This window comes from Saccostrea cucullata, unplaced genomic scaffold, assembly GCF_032062105.1.
Source record: "Saccostrea cucullata isolate Sc308-1 unplaced genomic scaffold, CSIRO_AGI_Scuc_v1 ctg1297, whole genome shotgun sequence".
Taxonomy (NCBI): Eukaryota; Metazoa; Mollusca; class Bivalvia; order Ostreida; family Ostreidae; genus Saccostrea; species Saccostrea cuccullata.
The window spans coordinates 98,599-121,310 of record NW_026940551.1 but is presented as its reverse complement, the minus strand read 5'-3'; the positions used below and the strand labels follow the sequence as shown (position 1 = coordinate 121,310).

At 32.3% G+C, this 22,712-nt stretch overlaps 2 protein-coding genes across 2 annotated transcripts; both read left to right on the top strand.

The window, feature by feature from the left end:
• Positions 1–102: 102 nt before the first annotated feature.
• Positions 103–1,278, top strand: LOC134255595 (uncharacterized). The gene is made up of 2 exons (XM_062738123.1): positions 103–660; positions 845–1,278. The coding sequence occupies exons 1-2, from the start codon at positions 150–152 to the stop codon at positions 1,276–1,278; spliced, it is 945 nt and encodes a 314-aa protein (XP_062594107.1). The 5' UTR covers positions 103–149.
• Positions 1,279–6,416: 5,138 nt separating this feature from the next.
• On the top strand, positions 6,417–22,419 carry LOC134255597 (uncharacterized). The gene is made up of 4 exons (XM_062738124.1): positions 6,417–6,689; positions 16,899–17,103; positions 17,283–17,411; positions 21,986–22,419. The coding sequence occupies exons 1-4, from the start codon at positions 6,417–6,419 to the stop codon at positions 22,417–22,419; spliced, it is 1,041 nt and encodes a 346-aa protein (XP_062594108.1).
• The last annotated feature ends 293 nt before the right edge of the window (positions 22,420–22,712 follow it).

Sequence of the window (22,712 nt, the reverse complement as noted above, 5' to 3'; positions counted from 1 at the left end):
ATAAAACAATAAAATAGAGCAATGACATTGAGAAATATACGTGGTTTTCTAATGCATTGACCTACCTCGACGTTATGCTGATATTTCTGGAATATAAGATAATCGTATATTATGATAAGAAGATTTAGGAGATACACCACCACAGGAATATGCTACTTCGCGTTTTACAACTTTCTTTTCTCCCATTTCTGATTTGTTTTGGATTGAAGTCAAATGAGAAAGACGACTATATTTTTCAAGAGGATTCAGTCCACGAACTTTTAAATACTCCAGATAGTCATACATTTACAACACAGCAGCTAAAAACTATTCTTACGGCTTTTCAAAAGGATTATTTAACTCGAATTTCAAAACTCCAGAATGATTTTGAACTCACTCTTCGATACCAGGAAAATCGCATTCAAAGCCTAGAGAAGAAAACAGTCGAACAAGAGAGAATCATTTCCACTTTGCAGCATGATGTTTCTGCAGTCAGTCCAAACCAAAAGCCGTCAAACAGTCATATGCATGAAAAAGAAGAAAGCTTGAAAAGCAAGGATGACCCCACCGGAGAAGTCAACGTGACTGATGCTTTCTCTACAAATGATGTACCTGGGAATTTAGAAAACAAGGATGTCAGTATCCTCAAATCCAAACAACATGAGGGATTTGGAAGAAAAGGTACCGTTTTAAATACTTTGATTCAATTATAATCTTTTGTATACAAAACTATGATAAAAATGTAACTACAGTAACTTGATTTCAAAAATAACTAACTTACGATGCGCTGATGAAGTTCCTGATTGTTGGAATAAATGTCATTCTATAATAATAAACAGTGTATTAATCTAATTTCCTTTCACAGAAAGATTGTTAATCCCAGATGTTCCAGGAGCAGTTGTTGCCTTCTACGCGTACATGTCTTCTGACCTACCCAGTAATGTAGCAACTCCTCATCACGTGCTTATTTTTGACCACGTGAAAACAAATATTGGTAACGGGTATCATCCTTCCACTGGGGTATTTATAGCACCCGAGACAGGGGTCTACGTATTTATATGGACTTTTAGAAATGCCGATGGTGGAGTTCACTCTACACAGCTCATGATAAATTCAGAAGAGTGGGGAAAAATAGAAGGTCGCACTCCTTCACACGGTAGCCTCCAGTCCACGGGTTGTGTGGTGGCACATGTAAATAAGGGCGATGACGTCTTTGTGAAAACGTCAGATTCTAGCTCAGGATATATTTATAGCAATATTTATGGTAAAACCCCATTCTCTGGATGGAAAATTGATTAAAGGCAGAACTAGATAGTTTTGTTTTCATGAGAAAGATCCGTTTTTGGTGTTAATTTCCCTAACATTTAGGATTGAAAATTGCATAACAATTTTCAAGAAACAGGATTTAGTTCTTTCTGGTATGGGTGTATAAATAACCTTTTTTAATGTTATATTTCGATAATGGATATTCATAGTATCAGTTATCGAAATAATTTTCCACAATTTAATTTATAAATTTGGGACTCTTTTATGTTTATGAGGTTCTCAGGTGCTGGGGGACAGTTTAGGCTGCTTTGTCTTATCGATTTTATAATACTGAAAAGCATCAATTTGTTAAATAAATTTTATGTAGTCCTATAACAATTGTTATTTTCCACGGTTTTCTATGTCTTAATTACAGGAATGTCTTAAATATGTACTCATTCAAACGCAAAACACGCCTAGTTATGCAATATTTATTTTTCAAACTTTTATGTAAAAAAAAGCACGGAAAAGATTATGAACATCATGCTTTCCTTACCAATAAAAAAATTGCAAAGCATTAAACAAAATTCATTTTTTCAAAGCAACTTTATTGTAAATATAATATTTATACCCTTCCCGCTTGAAAAGTGGGAGGGTATATAGTAATCGGTATTTCTGTCCGTCCGTCCGTCTGTCCGTCCGTTCGTCCGTCCGTGCGTCTGTCCTTCTGTTACGCTTTTGGGTGCCTATCTCTTATCCGCAACTCCTCTTAAACTACTGAGTGAATCTTAACAAAACTTTTACAGAATCTTTATAGCATAATGCCATTGTGCACCTCCTATTTTAATTTTTAATCTAACGTATATGGATTTTCCAGAGCAAAACACGGACACTGCTATTATATTCATATGGGAGGCGGGGGGTATCATTTAGTGAGCTCATTGCTCACAGTACCTCTAGTTATATCTATTATCTTTACAAAGTACAGGTGTACTTTCTCCTAGATTCCTAAACGTATAATTATACTAATTCTGAATAATTCTTGAGATAAACACAGAGAGAGAGATGTATATTTTTTATAAAACATTTGTAATAATATTCAAACGTGAAAATTTTAAATGATGACCAATATATATATAAACCCTGTATAAAACTTACATATTACAGAAATATCTGAAAATACATTAAACAAAGTCTCTGCAAATTATACTTTTAAAAAAGGGCATTAAATAAAAAAGAGCAGCAAAGGATCAAATAAAGTTCGCTAAAATAATTACTGATTAATCAGCAGAAATTACTTACATGTATGTGTATAATATTCTGTAAATATAAATATGTTCTGATTTATTCTTATCCTTTAGAGCAAGACAATGTGTTTTTTTTTTCAAATGTGCAATGGTTTTGAAAGGTATGTCCTTGCAAGAAAATTATATCGTGTCTTCGAAAAGGATAAATATTAAGATTAAAATTTTGCCAAATTACTTTTATTACATGAACGGTAAGTCTTCAGTAGTGGAAGGTGTACAGTGTAGAACGTTTTACACTGGTGTAAAGTCACTCGACAGAGACGTGCATTTAGTTCATTATACATGCATGCAGAGTGTTTGAGATAACATTGCAGGAAAAATCACGAATCGCAGAAAATCACACTTTAAATGTGTATGAGGCTAAATATCATAGTACTTGATAATTTACGCAACCCCTTAGCCTTGTGTTCCGATGTACCTATAACCCTCACAATCACCTTAAACTAAACAGTCCTTTGCATAAAACTTCGAACCCTAATTTTGTCTGTAGGATTATGAAAATTTCTTCCAACAGTGCGGTTCTAAAAATTTTTATTTTACATAAATCCTAATTCACCAATTCCATAGTTCATGTCACTTTATTGTGTGCGAAATATGTTTGTAGAGAGTAATTATTTCTAATTTCTAACCTATCAGAAAGAAAAAACCCATGAGAACTTGAACACTTGTGCATAAAAGTGATAGTGCCCAAATTGATTAGGAAATCTGGATAAATATCTCGTTCATAAAAATGAATGTTTGAATTTGGCTTTGATGTTCTAATTGAGACAGATTTATTAATTAGAAATAAAAGATTATCATTAAGGTTATTCGACCCTCATATAATGTCATAGGTTCTTAAAAAATCTTTTATATTTTATCTTTACCCCCCCCCCCCCCCATTAATCTACGCAGTATTATTTTCAAATCCCCTTTGGGGAAGCGTTTTCAAATGGCACATTTTTATTGCTAAATGCATTCCATGAAGCCATAAGGGAATCTTAATTGTGTTATATTTGCCTGTTTCAAAAGTGTTGTGTATTTAATATATACTGAAAGGGAAAAGAAACGCATAAAAGAAAATATGCGAAATTTTTTTGACTATGTGACCGAAAATTATGAAAATTTGTCAGATGTGTATTTTGGTTACTTTGCACTAAAATCGCTGGTCAAAACTACTCAACCATGAAATGTATGGCGTCACGTAGGGGAAGTGATAAAAAGTCAAAAACACATCACTTTTGCATATTTGCATTCAGTATTAATTTCTTGCAATCATGGTACAGCTGACGGAAGTTACATTGAGTCTAGTACTTGAATTCAATATCGCGTAAGTGAATAAAAAGGCAACAACATGTTGCTGTGCAGATTGATTTCAACATTTCAACCAAAAAAGTTTCTTTTGGTTGTCAGAGAGTAACATCAATTTCAATAACTTAGGAATTATCAGTCAAATTCAATCAAGATTTGGTAACTTGTTGATTATAGATGAATTAAAATGTATGATAACAATACAGAAAAACATAAATTCAAAAGTAAATATTCATTTCTTTTTCCTTTCAGTAAATATACCGTGTAGTTCGGCGATTACTTTGAAGTCTCTTGCTGTTGCTTCATATTGAATACTAGTATTTAGATATGTCGACGACGTTTTTTTTAATATCAAATATTTAACTTTATTCTGATTTTCATTACATATAGCCATTTGAATCCAAAATAAAAAAAAAAAAAGAACGGGTCTAATATACAGGTATATGTTTGATACTTGGATATTTTACTGGAAAAGGGGGTTAGTAGAAACAAAACTATATAGTTATAATTCTACATGTACGTTTGTAATACATGTATATACTCAACAAAAAAAGAAACGCATATTCAGATTAAACATGATAATCTATGTTTTCTGTTTAATCCTTATTTTTTTTTAAGTGATTTTAGAGGGTTTTAATAAAAATTAAACATATCCTGTGTTGTAAGTAGAAATGTGAAGTTTTTGTCATTGTCGACGCCTCCAAATTCAAGGGGCATAACGACTTAACCAAACCATATGTCCTTTGCGACGTCGAAGCGCTGGTGGATTTCCAATGTACGGATATCGTGCATGAATACCAGCTCCTTTCAGTCTCTTGCGAACAATTTATGAACTTTTATGCTGATTTTTTCATTCAGCAATTGTAGCACCAGTTTATACAGCAAGTTATGAATCGCGTGAGGTGCTGAAAGGGGGGGGGGGTCTGACGGTCCTGCCTGGGTGTGGTTACCTGCGGACGGCCAATTTCTGGTCTTCCGGCGTTAGTTTAACGGTTGCAAAGCCCATCAATGTATTCCAAATGCAGTTGCAACTTTCTGTTGCTAAGCTCCATTTAGTATCATCGTTAGCCTGGTTGTGTTCATCTTTGTTTCGGCGTGGCATTGCAGCATCAACACTGCAATCAAATCTTAAATATGGGTTTAATAGGAGTGTTAATAGTTTCTCTAAATCCAAAATATCAACGAAAATAGACATCCGATTTAGAAGAAATCTTGAAAAACACTACTTTTATAAACACGTTTAATCAAGGGAGATAATTCAACACTTGGGTTTTAAAACCCCATGGTGTCCTTTAAAAAGGTCACAGGTATCAAATGATATACAAGATAATTGTTCCATGTATATTTTAAAAATTTCTTTTACAAGTAAAACAATATGTGTTTCTTTTTTTGTTGAGTATATTTGAGTAACAATTTCTTGATTGATGTGAAGATAGATTCCGGAAAATAGTTTTGATATTAATTTTTTTTTCTTAGCAATCTATGAATCGAAACAGATTTTTTTTTATCGTAAGTCGGGAGAGGACAAACAAACATTATTTTAAAGTTGTATTGAGTTTCAAATTAAAAATTTTACTCCCAATAACAATTTATGTTTGAATTTGAATTTAAAACTGTTGTTTTATGTAACATTTGATGTATGAGTAGCGTAATGTACAGTATTATAGAATGTTGATTTTCTCCCATTGTTTAAAATTTAAAGCCATCAAAGAAAGCAAAGACATTGACATATGCACGCGTCTTTCTTTAGCAAGTGACCTACATCGAAGTTACGCTGACATATTAAATAATCTTTCAATCAGATAAGAAGATTTAGGAGCTAAGTCACCACTGGAAAATGCTAGTTCGCATTTTACAACTTTTTTCCTTCCCATTTCTGATTTGCTTAGGATCGGAATTAAATCAGAGTTACCAAGACATTTTTCAAGACAATCCAGTCTTCAATACTTTGAATCCTTCGGACGGACAGACAGTTACAACCCAACAGCTAAAAACTATTCTTACGGCTTTTCAAAAGGACTATGTAGCACGAATTTCAAAACTCCAGAATGATTTTAAAATAACTCTTCGATATCAGGAACATCGCATTCAAAGCCTAGAGAAGAAAACAGCCGAACAAGCGAAAATAATTTCCACTTTGCAGCATGATTTTCCTACAGGTAGTTCCAAACAAGAGCCGTCAGACGGTCATATCCTTTTGAAAGAAAAAAGCGTGAATAGCAGTGGTGTTCTAAATGGAGAAATTATCGTGACTGATGCATTCCCTATAATAAATGAACTTAATGATTTTGAAAATAAAAAATTTCCGAGCATCAAATCCAAACGACATAACGAATATGGAAGAAGAGGTATCGGCTTAAGACATATCTATCTCTTCATTTAGAATTAATTTGTATAAACATGTATATACGTATAAATAGAATCCGATGTCAAAGTAGGTTTTTAAACTAAATAACTTCGGGTGTTTCACCTGGTTGATTAAATACATGTTTATCCAGTTTTGTTGTAATTAAAGTTGTATAAACTTAATTATCTTTTGCAGAAAAATCGGTACCCCGTGAACTAACTAGGGCAGTGGTTGCCTTCTATGCATACATGTCTGCTAACCTACCCAGTGATGTAGCAGCTCCTCATCATGTGCTTATTTTTGACCACGTGAGAACGAATATTGGTAATGGATATCATTCTTCTACAGGGGTGTTCATAGTCCCAGAGACAGGGGTCTATGTATTTATATGGAGTTTTAGAAATGGCGATGATGGAGCTCACTCCTCACAGCTCATGATTAATTCAGAGGAGTGGGGAATAACACACAGTAACACTGCCGTAAACGCTTGGAGCCAGTCCACGGGTTGTGTAGTAGCCCATGTAAATAAGGGAGATGACGTTTTCGTGAAAACATCAGGTTATAGCATTGGATATATTTATAGTAATTTTAATGGTAGAACCTCATTCTCCGGATGGAAAATTGGTTAAAGTTAGAACTTATGTTTTTCTTTTCCTGAGAACGAGCCATATCTAGTATTAATCTACGGCACACTTAAGAATGAATGTCAATGGGATTCATGTTTTCTGTAATTGATGTATAAATAACTTATTAAAGTATGTCTCTCGTGAAATTTCTTAAATCAAGGATTTTTTTGAGAAGTATATTTTTGATAAGTAGTCATATGGTGTAACTCAATATCGCAGAGAAAATAGGGGGTCAGTGTGCATCTTACTGATCTACGGTACAATTAAGTTGACCTTTTTGCACTTAAATTTCAACTCTTTGGTTTATTACTTTTATAAAATTTTCTCTTATTATATTTTATCAGATGTAACCATGACAATGAATTTAATCTTATTGTACGTAAAATAGTTTGAATAATATTTATCATTGAACAAATCTTGCAAATTAATGCGCGTAAATTATTGTTTGACCTTTTTGCACGAAAACGTAACATATTTGGGGTATTAAAAAAGTAAATGGGCAATAGAATAGTTTCTTATATCAAGCTTTGTACGACTTAAGTGCTGATCAGTCATAAGTATCGAGTAGTTTAAAATGATGAAAGAAAAAGTTTGGGTCAGTGATGTTAATTTTGAAATATTGGTCAAAATATGTGAATTTCAGGCAAAAAATGTTGTAAAATTTATCTTGACTTCTTTAATATATCTTCATTAATAGGCATAGTTTGTTGAGGGGAGGTGTAAAACTTGTGCTAAAAATATAAATTAAGACCTATCTGAAATATTCCTAGCAATATCATAACGGAAAATATTCTCCGAGTAAAAGTATTTGAGGCTAAAGTTTCAAGACATTAAATTTAATAAATGTATAGATTTGCAGAAATGTCTGCTAAATATCCTTCCACCACAAAAAATAATCCCTCATGAATCTTGCTTCTTTGTAGATTTTTGAGCAGTTTTTTTTTTTTCGTTGAATGTTAAAAAGTTTACATTGTTAAATTTAAATATTTTATGAAAATTGAATTTTTAAAAATATTTTTGAAGTAAGAGTTTCTGCGTGAACTTTTCTAAAAAGCTGACGAGTGACATACCTTAATGTTATATGTCGATAATGCATATTGATAATATCATTGATCTAAATAATTTTAAACTTGCTATCTTATAAAAGTGAAGGTTTCCTTATTTATTTGAGTTTTTAGGGCGTTGGACGTCAGCTTTGGGCTGCCTTTCGTAACATTATATAATACTGAAACCACATCGATTTGTTTAATAAATCATATGTATAACAAAAATAACTTTTTAATCTTTTGCTTCTGCACTATTTTTTTTTAAAAATGCACTTGTTCAGACTGAAGACCAACCTTGATTGTGAAATGACTATAAAAGTTTTATTTTGCTATGTATCGAACATCCTTTTTAAGAAAGTAAGTTAAAAGGCTTATAAAAACTGTCGATAAATTTTGTTTGCTAGCAAAGCTAGTTTATTATCAATATGATATATATTATCTTTATATTGTACGGACGTAATTTTCTTCGGGCTTTTAAGACATTCTGTTTCTGGATATTTTATATACGAGTAGTACACATAGTGAGATAATATTTAAGACGTGTGTCCTAAGGGATAAAATATGTATTTTTGAAAAAGTATAATCAAGTTGGAATACTGGTATATTAATACATATAAACCCTGTATAGAATTATTTTTTATCACGTAGTAGTTAACAATATTTATCAAACGTCGTCTGCAGAATTTTGCGTTTAAACCAGAGCCTTCATTATCAAAAGCATCTAAAATTCGAAATTTCGCAGAACTTATACATTTATGTATAACCAAATATTTAGCTGGAGTGTTGAGTTCGCTTAAATGGTATGTGTAAAGTTCAGTAAGCATAAATCTGATTCTGGATCTTTACGATAAGTCAATGTCTTTTTTAACAATTTCGCAATGACTTTAAAGATGTTTGCAAATTTTATGAGATCATATAATATCATGGTAGTTCAACATCAAATCTATGAGAAGAAACAAAGTACTAAGTATTTATTTTTAATTAAACATCGAGTTTTTAGCGATAAGCCTACAAGACATGGAAGTTCAGTAACTTTAGACTGTGTAAAGCCACTAGCGCGTTTAGTTCATAATGCGTTTATAGTAACTGGGTAAAGGTTGCGGCGAAAAGTATTTTCAAAAGTTCAAATTGTAAATTTACAAATATATCGGAAAGAATTTATGCTTTTGAGGTATATGGTGTTATGAATGTATTGTAGCACTTGGTAACTTTTGCATAAACAACTTAACCTTGTGCTCCCTGGTACCTATACCCCCCCCCCTTAAACTTGACAGTTATCTGAACTTAAGTTAAACTTAGATTCCTTATTCTGTCTGCACTATTTACAGTTACGTGGTGATTAGTATGCTTATTAAAAATATCATCTCACTGTGCACTTCTTCAAATTTTATATTGCATAAAGCCTCATTCCATACTCCCTTTGCCCTTGTTTTTTTTACTATGAAGTGTGCACAATATTTTTGCAGTGGGTGTTCATCCTTAGTTTATAACCTATCAGAAAGTAAATTCATGAGAAAATAAACACTTGCGCATTAAGGTGACTGTGTCCAAATCAATCTACGAGTTATAAAGATAAATATTTCATTCATGGAATGGATGTATGAATTTGGCTAGATATTTTTTTTCAGTTCGAATGATTTAATATTATTTCCTACAAGTAGAGAAAATAAAACACAAAATTGTGGAGTGTTGATCATTTTCCCCCACATGTTTGCAAACATAAGCCTGAGTCAGAGTTTATATTTCAATAACATTTTAAAAATTTTTAGAGGTAATTTTTTATTCACTGAAATTATGATAAGATAACGTGGGGTAGTGACATCCGTAGGTGTCCCCCTATAATAACCCTCACTGGGGGAGCAAGGCTCTCCCTATATTTGATAGCAAAATATATGTATTTGAAAGATAATGTTACAATATTTAAATTAATAGTGATTATAATCAAACTGTATATTGACAAAATATTTATACAGATATATGATAATACCTTTATGTTGCGAGAGGAACATACACACAAAACACTGTCTAACACACCCTTAAGCAATGTGTATAGAGGACCAGGTCACCTTTATATACTTCATATAGAAATTCTACTATAAGATGCATATATAAATGTAAATACAATACATGTAATTACAAGTTTAAAGCCAAAGATCTCATAATGGGAATAATTGTATGTGAGGCTTCGGGATCGTTTGGTCACTAGATAAATTTTTTAATCCTTCAAATATAAAGTTCAAGATATTCACATGAGTAACAGGTTTTTTAGAAAAAAAACTTTCAATAGTATAAATATATTCATATTCAAGAAACACATGACAGACAGACAGACATTCTTTATTTCCTATGCAGCAGAGATCAATGCAACAAACTATTCAGTTATATAACAAGAGCTGAACTTTAAAACAAAAATGTACACAAGTTACTGTCAATAATGTAAACACATTTTATCAAGTTTTGATGGTAAAGTTTTATACTTCATGTAAATGAGTATTAATTTCTTTATTCACCGTCAATATAATTTGTGAGATTGGATATCTATCGTGTTTACTATTTCTTTCATCATACATTACAATTATTTTGCTATTTTCAAGCTTGACATATCTATTTCCATGACAGACATATATTTATTGACAAGAAGACTGTGTTTTTGTTTACTGACAATTTCTTCTACAAGTAATCTGTTTTTTTAAACAATAAAATTAGAGTTCATATTTATTTTCAAATTCACTTTACATATACATAATTAAAACCTTAAGCGATATTCTTGACATATTCATTTTTAAACTATGGAGAGAACGATCATAGGCAGTTATGCCTGCTGTTCAGAATGAAATATATTTTAAACTAAACTTAAATATTGTCATATTCCTTCATGTACAGATTTCGTTTCTTGCATTTTACCTTGATTTTAACCTCTTAAAAATGTTATACCTCTTGGTCCTTGACAATTGCATTTAGACAAGAGATAAGAAATTAAGGAAAACTCCAAATCAAAATGGAAGCAGTTAGTTTGGTTTGAATATATTTTATTGTATGGATGTTACAATATAAGGATTGTACAAATGTTCTTAAAACTTAACACGTTCAAAAATTATTTTACACTAGAACCAAAGGTCAATATGATATCCCAGATAGCATGACTACGTTTGGCCAACGTTGGGTCAACGTTGGTTTTGGTTGGATGGTTGGTAGAGTATTGGCGTTGGGTAACAAATGTAGATCCAACGTTGGTCCAACGTTCATCAACGTTGGCATGAAAGCTAAACCAATTGTCTTTGGTTTGCAATGTTGGCCCAATGTTGGTCCATTGTAGTAACATGTTAACAAAATACAAAGTGGCTATGTGTTCGACATTAAAATTTTGGAGCAACATAGGTCCAACTCAGTAAATGTTGGCATGGATCAAGACCATTTTGTTTTGGGTATGAAATGTTGCCCCAACGTAGGTCTATACGAGCACAGGTTAACACAAAACGTGGCCACTTGTTCTTGGACATTCAATGTTGGCCCAACAGTGGTCAAACTTATTTAGTACATGTAAATGTTGGCAATATGAAACATCGCTCTGTGTTTGGCTTATAACACTGGGTTGTGTTGAGCTTATAACACTGGGCTGGATTAGAGCGTCTGCTCTAGAGTCGCGAGATAAGGAGTCAATCCTAACGTCGCGGGTTCGAATCCCACTGTGGGACGTGGAGACCGGTCCCTCAGATGAAACAGTATAAACAGAAGACGCATGTCGCAGTAGGTGCTGGCACGTAAAAGATCCCTCACTGCTCAATGGCCCTAAGTGCAGAGTAAATGACAAAATTTGTTGCTCTCCATCGGCAAGTTGTGGTGTCTACATATAAGTGAAAAATTATCGAGAGGGACGTTAAACAACATACAACCAATCAATAACACTGTGCTGGAGTTATTCCAATAGTGGGAATATTGGGAATATTGGGATTACATGTACCGGAAGCATGTAGTTTTGGAGATGAAATACTGGTCCAACGTTGGCCCAATATTGTGAAAAGTGTCTTTCCTCAATTAAGATTTACAATCGATAGTCATGTAATAAGCAAGTCATTATAAACATGGATCTATATAATATTAAATGGAAAATTATGAGAAAAAAATTTTGTGAATTACATATAGTAATTTTGTATCTTGGTAGATTCTTTATTTAGCATCATTGAACTAAATTTAAGTGCTGTGTTTTGGGCTCCAAATGAATAGGTCAGTGGTGAAATTTACTGGATCGGTAGGTGACTCATTGGACTCCAAGGAAACCGGCATCTTAATCAGTTTTTGTCCAAAAAAAAACGCACACAAAGTATATGTCATATCTGACCAATCGCCTGGCGTAATCCTCAACAAAATCCATAATATTTGTAACATTCCGACGGCAGTTAAAAGATCGAGGTTCCCTATATTTAGAACCTTTTAAGATTAGTGATCGACAGTTCTCATTATGAACTATATTTACATCACTTGTAATAACGTGCTCAGCAGGACCATAGTTGTAGCGTGAAGTAGAACATGAACACGATGCAGAATTATGTTTCAGATCATCGATATTTAAGCCCTGTTAAGTTTGCTTTTAATTAAAAGGTCTGGAAGCAATAGTTGATGTATATTTATAGGAAATACAAGGTGTAGTTTCTGACTTGAAATTTGGTGGAATGCAAGACTGAACCCTTTTGTTGTACATGTAAAGGATATTACATGTACTTATATTAACCGTGCCAATACTTTTGTTGGCATATTGAAGTTTAGGAAAAGGCTGTGGTTTTATCTGCATTTTTTTCAGTAAAACGTGGGGTTTTTTGAGCCATTCTCTGTGATGATTTGAAATTTTATATAGGAGCTTTGGCACGCATAGTCTCAGAATTTCTCCAAACTTTCTAGGATAAAAGTCATTGATACCCTAAACTGAAATCAGGCAAAAATTGGTTGCTATGTTTTATGCTTACCATGGCAACATGTCTTAAAGTTCGAAAAATGGCATTTTTTAACATGTTTAGAGCCCCATAGTTAACATTTGCGGCAAAGCAAACAATTTGCAATGACTGTTTCCAAAAGTTGAAGGTCAGATGTCTCAAATGCATGATAAACATGTTTGGTAAATCAACTATTATATATGTTACTATGGTAACGAAATATTCAAAAGTAAAAGAAAAATTCATTGAATTTTATTAAGTCATACATGTAAAAATAAAAAGCAATTATAGGATTAAATGTGACCAAATAATAGAAAAAAGCGCCTTGAAACATACACCAAGAACAAACTATGATATTTCATTTTGGTTGGCAATGGTTGCCAAGGTTTTTATACCACAGAGAGCCTTCAAAGTAACACGCTGTATGTTTAAATCTGATCCTATCTTTAAAAAAAAAGCACATTTCCTCATAACTAATGATCAATTTTATAAGATATTGGTGTGCTCCAAGTTTTCCCATTTGAAAAAATTCAGATTAGATTCTTTAAATAGAGCGTTGCTATGGAAATAAGCAGAAAATATATGCTTAAAAACCTGAAAAATATTTTCTTTCCTTGGATACGTACCCTTAAATGTAGATTCCCAAAACTTTTATGATTGATATTTATTAACAGCTAACTTGACTTTTAAGGGTACTTACCACAAACAAAAAATGGATGCACGGGTTGATATATATGTTTTGACTGATTTTGATTTGAACTGACAAATAATAAATCCCCGAAATATAAAGAAATCGTAGGTTTTCCTTGGTGCGTAGATATGAGACTTTCTTTTGCTCTCTATTTAATTCCATACAAAATTTTGCACAAAGTTTTAACCTTATGACAAAATCTTATATAATTCGTCCACTTTACTAGGTAAACATTATTCAGCTTACCAATTTAAATGTAAATCTATGGAAAATAATGCTAATTTCTGAAAAAAGTTTGTTTGTGTTATTTATCCTTAATTTTGACTATCATCCAATCTCTAAAGGGATGCAAGAAGTTGGCACACAGGGTTTAGTATTGATACAAAGTTCACAAAATCGAACATTTTCCCTTCTTGGTAACCATAGCAACAGTGTTGTTTTATTCATCAAATTTTATCAATATATGATATTCAACTCCAGTTCTAACAGATAAGTACTATTCAAGCTGAGTCCATTAATTTGTTTCTTGATTAAATGGCAATTTAATTCTTAATGCAGCGAAAAATAATTCACTTTTAAGCACTGGTTTTTTGTTTCCATGGTAACACTGCAAAGAAGCAATTATACCAAGTTTTTCTTGTGGTTTTGGTGTTGCAAGGTCCTAAGGATGCATATTTGCCAGTCTTGAATTTTCATGTTTTTCCTGAAGAGAGTAGCATGAGCCCAATCTTAGTTACTGGTTTTGCATGGTTACACTGTGTTACCATGGCAACCATAAAAGTTATTTATAGAATAATATTGCTTATACTTATATACTTAAGGTCAAACATTTCCGTTGTTTTTCTTAAGTCGTTGATTGAGTTTGAGCATGAAACACTTACCATTAGTGAATACGGAGTGTTTTTCAGCATATTTCAGCATTTTAAATGCATTCCAAATGTACCCTTGGTTACCACTTACTTAGAGATATATTCTAAAAAGTTTCTTTAGAGTATAAGTGACATCAAGGTGTCATGTATTTGTGAGAATGGTTTGTTTGCTTTTTCTAGTTTTTATTAAGCTACAGTCAAGATTTAAAGTGGATGAAAATCTCGATTTTTCAAACTTTTCCGGCTGTTGCCATAGCAACCGAGACACATAGCAACGAAATTTTTTTTGATATTTGTTTCTGGTGTCAAGTACTTAGCATGGGTGAAGTTTCATCAAAATCGGTGACCATGCGTGGCAACGAAGTTTAAGTGGTTACAGAGAATGGCATGGCTATGAAAAAGTCTATTATTTGCAAAACCCATAATCTCAGATCCGAGTCCATATTCCGCAGTCGAGGAGTTAAAAATGGACTCTCCTTGACCTTTTTAAAAAGACTATTTAAGTTTCAAAGGGACGGAGTAAAATTGATGCGAATATGATGTAGACCTAATTGTTGATTTGCATACGGTAGTTATGAGTCAAAATATATAAAATATATAGTGTATTAAAGGTTTATTGTAAGACCGATGCCCATGACTAGGCTTACGTCTCTGTGTATGGTTAAAAAGTCCCATTTAATTTACATTGTGACACTGTGGACTTGAAAGATTTCCAACACTATTGATATGGTCATTTCATCTATAGGGAAAGGCTGTCCAATGTTTTATAGTCAAGAATTCTTCTTGTTGTTTACGGAAAGTTAGTTGTTTTTGAAAGTCAAAAATTGGCATATTCTTTCATATACAGATTGTGATTCTTACATGTTTTCCTTATGTTAACTTATTATAAAACGGTCTACTTCTTGATCATTGAATGTTGTGTTTAGAAATAAAAGATAAGAAATTTAGGAAAACTTCAAATCAAAATGGAAGCATTTCGTTTTCTTTTTATTTTGCACTGTACTGAACAAGACTCTTTTGAAAGTGGGTATTTTTGGCATACAGATCCATTAAAAGACAAGTTTAGTCTGATGGAAATATTATTCAGTGAGAAATTTATTTCAAAAGAAGATATGCATACTTTTGCTTTGAAACTAAAAAGATGCAGAGAGAATTCCAACGCCAAATGTAAGAACAAGTTAATCTTTTGAATATTCTCGAAAATAAAGTTGTAGAGCAAGTGAAGATGATCATCAAACTTAAACATGACGGTGCAGATATGTCCCACGATACCACTTGTACACAAGTTGGAGAACTGGAGACCAGCCACCGGACCTCTAGAAGTACCGGCATAAAACATACATCTCTTAATTTGTACGAAATAAAAAAACTACCACTAGAAAATATACCCCAACCAGTGATTTGCAGGAAAGGTAAATAAAAATTGTATTGATATACACTGTATATACGAGTATACAAATAAGACATAACAGTATAAACTTTCTTTTCTGAATTTTTTTTATAATGCAGATGATAAAAAGAAATCAAAATTTAAAATTTTGAAGCCATATAATTTTTTAGATCAATCACTGTTCGTTATCTTCAACTTTTTCATTGTAATTTTTTCTGGAATATTTTCATAAGTATTTCTATTTACAGACTGATTTTCAGAATCTTAAGAGGTGTTATTTAGTTCCTTACTTTAAACAATCTAAAAAAAACCTGAAGTTGCAAAGTTGGTTCATGTTAATTCTCATTTTTAATTTTAAATAATTTTTCAAAAAATTATAACCTTAATACTTTGATTGTTTTACCATGTGAAGATACACAAAGGAATAATAATTACTAATAATGGAGATTTTTTATTTCAAATACTAAAATTTGAATGGACCTGATATATCCTGACAAAAATAAATAAAACAAATAAACCGCGACTGTTGAAATAACTTTGAATTTTTTAGACAATACAACACTATACAAGATTCGATGCAAAATACCTAGTGTCAGACTACGGAACAATTAATCAAAATTTGTAATCCTAATAATCAATAATTTGAAAGTGTTATGCAATACTGGTAGCGTCATGGTATCATAATAATCAAAAATTATATTTATTGCCTTCACTTCCCAATTGTATAAAACAATGAAATAGAGAAATGACAATGAGAAATATATGTGAATTTCTTATGCAAGTGACCTACTGCGACGTTATGCTTATATTTCTGGCACATTAGATAATCTTATATTATGATAAGAAGATTTAGGAGGTACACCACCTCGGAAATATGCTACTTTGCATTTTACAACTTTCTTTTCTCCCATTTCTGATTTGTTTTGGATTGAAGTCAATTAAGAAAAATTACCATATTTTTCAAGAGGATGCAGTCCACGAACTTTTAAATACTCCAGACGGTCATACAATTACAACAGTGCAGTTAAAAACTATTCTTACGGCTATTAAAAAGGATTATCTAACTCGAATTTCAAAACTCCAGAATGATTTTAAACTCACTCTTCGATACCAGGAAAATCGCATTCAAAGCCTAAAGACTAAAACAGCCGAACAAGAGAGAATTATTTCCACTTTGCAGCATGTTGTTTCTGCAGTCAGTCCAAATCAAAAGCCGTCAAACAATCATATGCATGAAAAAGAAGAAAGCTTGAAAAGCAAGGAAGACCCCAGCGGAGAAGTCAACGTGACTGATGCTTTCCCTACAAATGATGTACCTGGGAATTTAGAAAACAAAGATGTCAGTATCCTCAAATCCACACAACAGGAGGAATTTGGAAGAAAAGGTACCGTTTTAATTACTTTTATTCAATTAAAATCCTATGTATACACAACTATGATAAAAATGTAACTAACTAGATTTCAAAAATAACTAAGTCACGATGCGGTGGTGCAGCTCCTGATTGTTGGAATTAATCTCATTCTATTATAATAAACGGTGTATTAATCTAATTTTCTTTTACAGAAAGATTGTTAATCCCAGAAACTCAAGGAGCAGTTGTTGCTTTCTACGCGTACATGTCATCTGATCTACCCAGTAATGTAGCAACTCCTCATCACGTGCTTATTTTTGACCACGTGAGAACTAATATTGGTAACGGGTATCATCCTTCCACTGGGGTATTTATAGCTCCCGAAACAGGGGTCTACGTATTTATATGGACTTTTAGAAATGCCGATGGTGGAGCTCACTCTACACAGCTCATAATAAATTCAAAAGAGTGGGGGAAAAATAAAAAGGTCGCACTCCTTCACACGGTAGCCTCCAGTCCACGGGTTGTGTGGTGGCCCATGTAAATAAAGGCGATGACGTCTTTGTGAAAACGTCAGATTCAAGCTCGGGAAATATTTATAGCAATAGTTTTGGTAAAACCTCATTCTCTGAATGGAAAATTGCTTAAAGGCAGAACTAGATAGTTTTGTTTTCATGAGAAAGATCCGTGTTTGGTGTTAATTTCCCTGATATTTAAGATTGAAAATTGCATAACAATTTTTCAAGAAATAGGATTCAGTTCTTTCTGGTATGGGTGTATAAATAACTTTTCAATGTTATATTTCGATAATGGGTATTCATGATATCAGTTATCGAAATAATTTTTCACAAGTTAATTTATAAATTCGGGGCTCTTTTTATTTATTTTAGTTTTTAAGGTGCTGGGGGACAGTTAAGGCTGCTTCGTCCTATCAATTTCACAATACTGAAAAACCTCAATTTGTTTATTAAATTTTATATATAACAATTGTAATTTTTTCCTCGATTTTCTGTGTCTTAATTACAGGAATGTCTTAAATATGTACTCATTCAAACGCAAAACACACCTTGTTTATGCAATATTTATTTATCAGACTTTTACATAAGAAAAGCAGGGAAAAGATTCTGAAAGTCATGCTTTCCTTACCAATAAAAAAAAGTGCAAAGCATTAAACAAAATTCATATTTCAAAGCAACTTTATTGTGAATATAATATCTATATATATTATCTTTACAAAGTGCAGGTGTAATTTCCCCTAGATTCCTAAACGTATATACTAATTCTGAATAATGCTTGAGATAAACAGAGAGAGAGAGAGAGAGATGTATATTTTTCATAATACTAGTACATTTGAAATACCGGTAATATTCAAACGTGAAAATTTTAAATGGTCAGCAAGATATAATTATATAAACCCTGTATAAGACTTGGCATATTACAGAAATATCTGTATATACATTAAACAAAGTCTCTGCAGATTATACTTTTAAAAAAGCGCATTAAAGTAAAAAAAAGCAGTAAATAATCAGAATAAAACGGAAGAGATTTTTGTTTACAGATCAATCATTATACATGTACGTAACAGCAGATACTTTAGCGGGGATTACATTTTGGCATTTTAGTGAAGGTGTTAAGATTGTTAAAAACGAATATCGCTAACGATTCATTACAATAAAAGATAGGACTTTTATCTTTTTACGAATCACACATTTGCCAAAGTTCGCTAAATTAATTACTGATTAATCAGCAAAAATTACTTACATGTATGTGTATAATATTCTGTAAATATAAATATGTTCTGATTTATTCTTATCCTTTAGAGCAAGACAATGTTTTTTTCTTCAAATGTGTAATGGTTTTGAAAGGTATGTCCTTGCAAGAAAATTATATCGTGTCTTGGAAAAGGAAATTAAGTTCTAAATTTTGCCAAATTACTTTTATTACATGAACGGTAAGCCTTCGGTAGTGGAAGGTGTACAGTGTAGAACGTTTAACACTCGGTGTAAAGTCACTCGACAGAGACGTGCATTTAGTTCATTATACATGCATGCAGAGTGTTTGAGATAACATTGCAAGAAAAATAATTTCTATTAGTTCAAATTGAACATTTACAATCTATCGCAGAAAATCACACTTTCAATGTGTATGAGGCTATAAATATTATAGTACTTGATAATTTACGCAACCACTTAATATAACCTTGTGTTCCGTTTTACCTATAACCCTCACAATCACCTTAAACTAAACAGTCCTTTGCATAAAACTTCGATCCCTAATTTTGTCTGCACTTTATATGAATGTATATAAACACTTATGTAGATTAATAGGATTATGAAAATTTCTTCCAACTGTGCGTTACTTAAAATTTTTATTTTACACACAAACCCTAATTCCCATTTCCATAGTTCATGTCACTTTATTGTGTGCGAAATATGTTTGTAGTGAGTGATTATTCCTAATTTATAACCTATCAGAAAGGAAAAACAATGAGAATTTAAACACTTGTGCATAAAGGTGAAAGTGCCAAAATTGATTAGGAATATAGATATTTATTATATGATTGAATAATTTCCATCTCTCTGATTGGCTGAGATCCAACTATGTTAGAAAAATACTACGTTGTATTGACCTGCACGTGACGTTCCAGGTCAATACAAGGATTTATTTCCTCTACTTTGATCTAAAAATAGATCGGAATCTTCGAAATTGATACAAATTGATTTGGAAAGCTATTTAAACTACTATGACTTTTTGTTCATGTGAAGAAAACATAAGCAAATATATATTTTCGGGTGAGGGTGGTAAGAGGGGACACTACTTCAACACTTTTATTGAACAACAATTTTTACTTTTTGGCAGTCGGTTTTCCCTGATAATACTTCTTCCTTTAAAAATCTATCCTAGAAAAAAGACTGACATAATTCATTGCAACTAAAATTGATTTTAAAAAATAAATAAATACGACCTATAAGATTGATTAACATTTTAATTCTGCTTCTCTTATAATTGTATTTGGATAGGACTTAATAAAATGCAAACAAGTGATGGATTTTATCATTTTATTAGTGAATCATATAATAAAACAATTATTGCTGGTTTTTCGGTTAATACAATGATTTAGCCATCTTCGAAGTGCAATATTCACCTCGCCCTCCGGGCTCGGTGAATATTGTACTCCTCAGATGACTAAATCATTGTATTGACCTAAAAACACAGCAATAATTGCATAATATCTCATTCATAAAAATGGATGTTTGAATTTGGCTTTGATGCTCTGATTGAGACAGATTTATCAATTAGAAATAAAAGATTATCATTAAGGTCATTCGACCCTCATATAATGTCATAGGTTCTTAAAAATCTTTGACCCCCCCCCCATTTATCTTTTATTTTCGAATACCCTTTCGGGAAGCGTTTTCAAATGGCGCATTTTTATTGCTAAATATATTCCATGAAGCCATAGTGAAATCTTAATTGTGTAACCTGTTACAAAAAATGTTGTGTATTTAATATATATACCGGATAGTTCGGCAATTACTTTGAAGTCTCTTGCTGTGGCTTGATATTGAATATTTAGATATGTCGACGACGTCTTATTAATCTCAAATATTTAACATTATTCTGAACTTGATTAGATACAGCCATTTGATCCTCAAAATAGAAAAATACAAACGGGTCTAACAAATACTAGTACGTTTCATACCTGGATATTTTATCAGAAAAAGGCGTTAGTAGAAACAAAACTATATACATGTAGTTATAATTCTACATGTACGTTTGTGATAAATTTGAGTAACAATTTCTTGATTGGTGTGAAGATAGATTCCGGAAAATAGATTTGGTATTAAATTTTTTTTCATGGAAAAATTACATCTATGTATCGACACAGATTTTTTTTTATCGTACATGTAAGTCGGGAGAGGGCAAACAAACATTATTTTAAAGTTGTATTGAGTTTCAAATTAATAATTTTACTCCTTATAACAATTTATGTTTTAATTTGATTTTAAAATTGTTGTTTTATGTAATGATGTAAGAGTAGCGCAATATAATGTACACTATTAGAGAATATTGATTTTCTCCCATTGTTTAAAATTTCAAGCCATCAAAGTAAGCAAAGACATTGACATATGCACGCGTCTTTCTTTACCAAGTGACCTACCTCGATGGTATAAAATAATCGCTCAATCAGATAAGAAGATTTGGGGGCTAAATCACCAAAGAAAATGTTAGTTCGCATTTTACAACTTCTTTCCTTTCCATTTCTGATTTGCTTAGGATCGGAATTAAATCAGAGTTACCAAGACATTTTTCAAGAAGATCCAGTCTTCGATATTTTGAATCTTTCGGACGGACAGACAGTTACAACCCAACAGCTAAAAACTATTCTTACGGCTTTTCATAAGGACTATGTGACACGAATTTCAAAACTCCAGAATGATTTTAAAATAACTCTCCGATATCAGGAAAACCGCATTCAAAGCCTAGAGAAGAAAACAGTCGAACAAGAGAAAATAATTTCCACTTTGCAGCATGATTTTCCTGCAGATAGTTCCAAACCAGAGCCGTCAGACGGTCATATGCTTTTGGAAGAAGAAAGAGTGAATAGCAGTGATGTACTAACTAGAGAAATTATTGTGACTGATGCATTCCCCATAAATGATGAACTAAATGATTTAGAAAATAAAAAGTCACCGAGTATCAAATCCAGAAAACATAACGCATATGGAAGAAGAGGTACCAGTTTAAGACATATTTGTTCATTAAGAATTAATTTTTATAAACAAATACGTGATCAGAGTGTAAAAAGTAGGTTTTAGAATTAAATAACTTCTGATGTTTCATTTATCTGGTTGATTAGATATATCTAGTTTTGTTGAAATGAACGATATAGAAATGTTATTATTTTTCGCAGAAAGATTGCTAATCCCGGAAGTACCTGGTGCACTGGTTGCCTTCTACGCGTACATGTCTGCTAACCTACCCAGTAATGTAGCAACTCCTCATCACGTGCTTATTTTTGACCACGTGAGAACCAATATTGGTAACGGACATCATCCTTCCACTGGGGTATTTATAGCTCCAGAGGCAGGGGTCTACGTATTTATATGGACTTTTAGAAATGGCAATGGTGGAATTCACTCCACGCAGCTAATGATAAATTCAGAGGAGTGGGGAATGACTCACAGTCACACTCTTACAAACAGTTTCCCCCAGTCCACGGGTTGTGTGGTGGCCCATGTAAATAAGGGAGATGACGTTTTTGTAAAAACTTCAGATTCTAGCTCGGGGAATATCTATAGCGACAGTTATGGTAAAACCTCATTCTCTGGATGGAAAATTAATTAAAAGTAAAGCTAGAATTTTTTTTCCTGAGAAAGATACACATTTGTTGTCAATTTCTCTGACGTTAAAGAATGAAAATTGCATGACAATTTTTCAAGAAATAGGATTTGTTACTTTCTGGCATGGGTGTATTAATTTACCTATCAATGCTTTATTTCAATAATGAATATTTATCATCTCTGTGAACTCAATAAATTCAAACGTGCTATCTTGTAAAGATGAAGGGCTCTTTTTTTTCAGGTATTGGATGTAAGTTTTAGGCTGCTTTGTCGTATCAGTTTTATAATACTGAAACG

Coding starts and splice junctions, on each gene's coding strand:
- LOC134255595 (XM_062738123.1), top strand. CDS start 150: ATGCTACTTCGCGTTTTACAACTTTCTTTTCTCCCATTTCTGATTTGT. Junction 661..844: donor TGAGGGATTTGGAAGAAAAG/GTACCGTTTTAA, acceptor TTCCTTTCACAG/AAAGATTGTTAATCCCAGAT.
- LOC134255597 (XM_062738124.1), top strand. CDS start 6,417: ATGTCTGCTAACCTACCCAGTGATGTAGCAGCTCCTCATCATGTGCTT. Junction 6,690..16,898: donor CGGGTTGTGTAGTAGCCCAT/GTAAATAAGGGA, acceptor TCCACTTTGCAG/CATGTTGTTTCTGCAGTCAG. Junction 17,104..17,282: donor GGAGGAATTTGGAAGAAAAG/GTACCGTTTTAA, acceptor TTTCTTTTACAG/AAAGATTGTTAATCCCAGAA.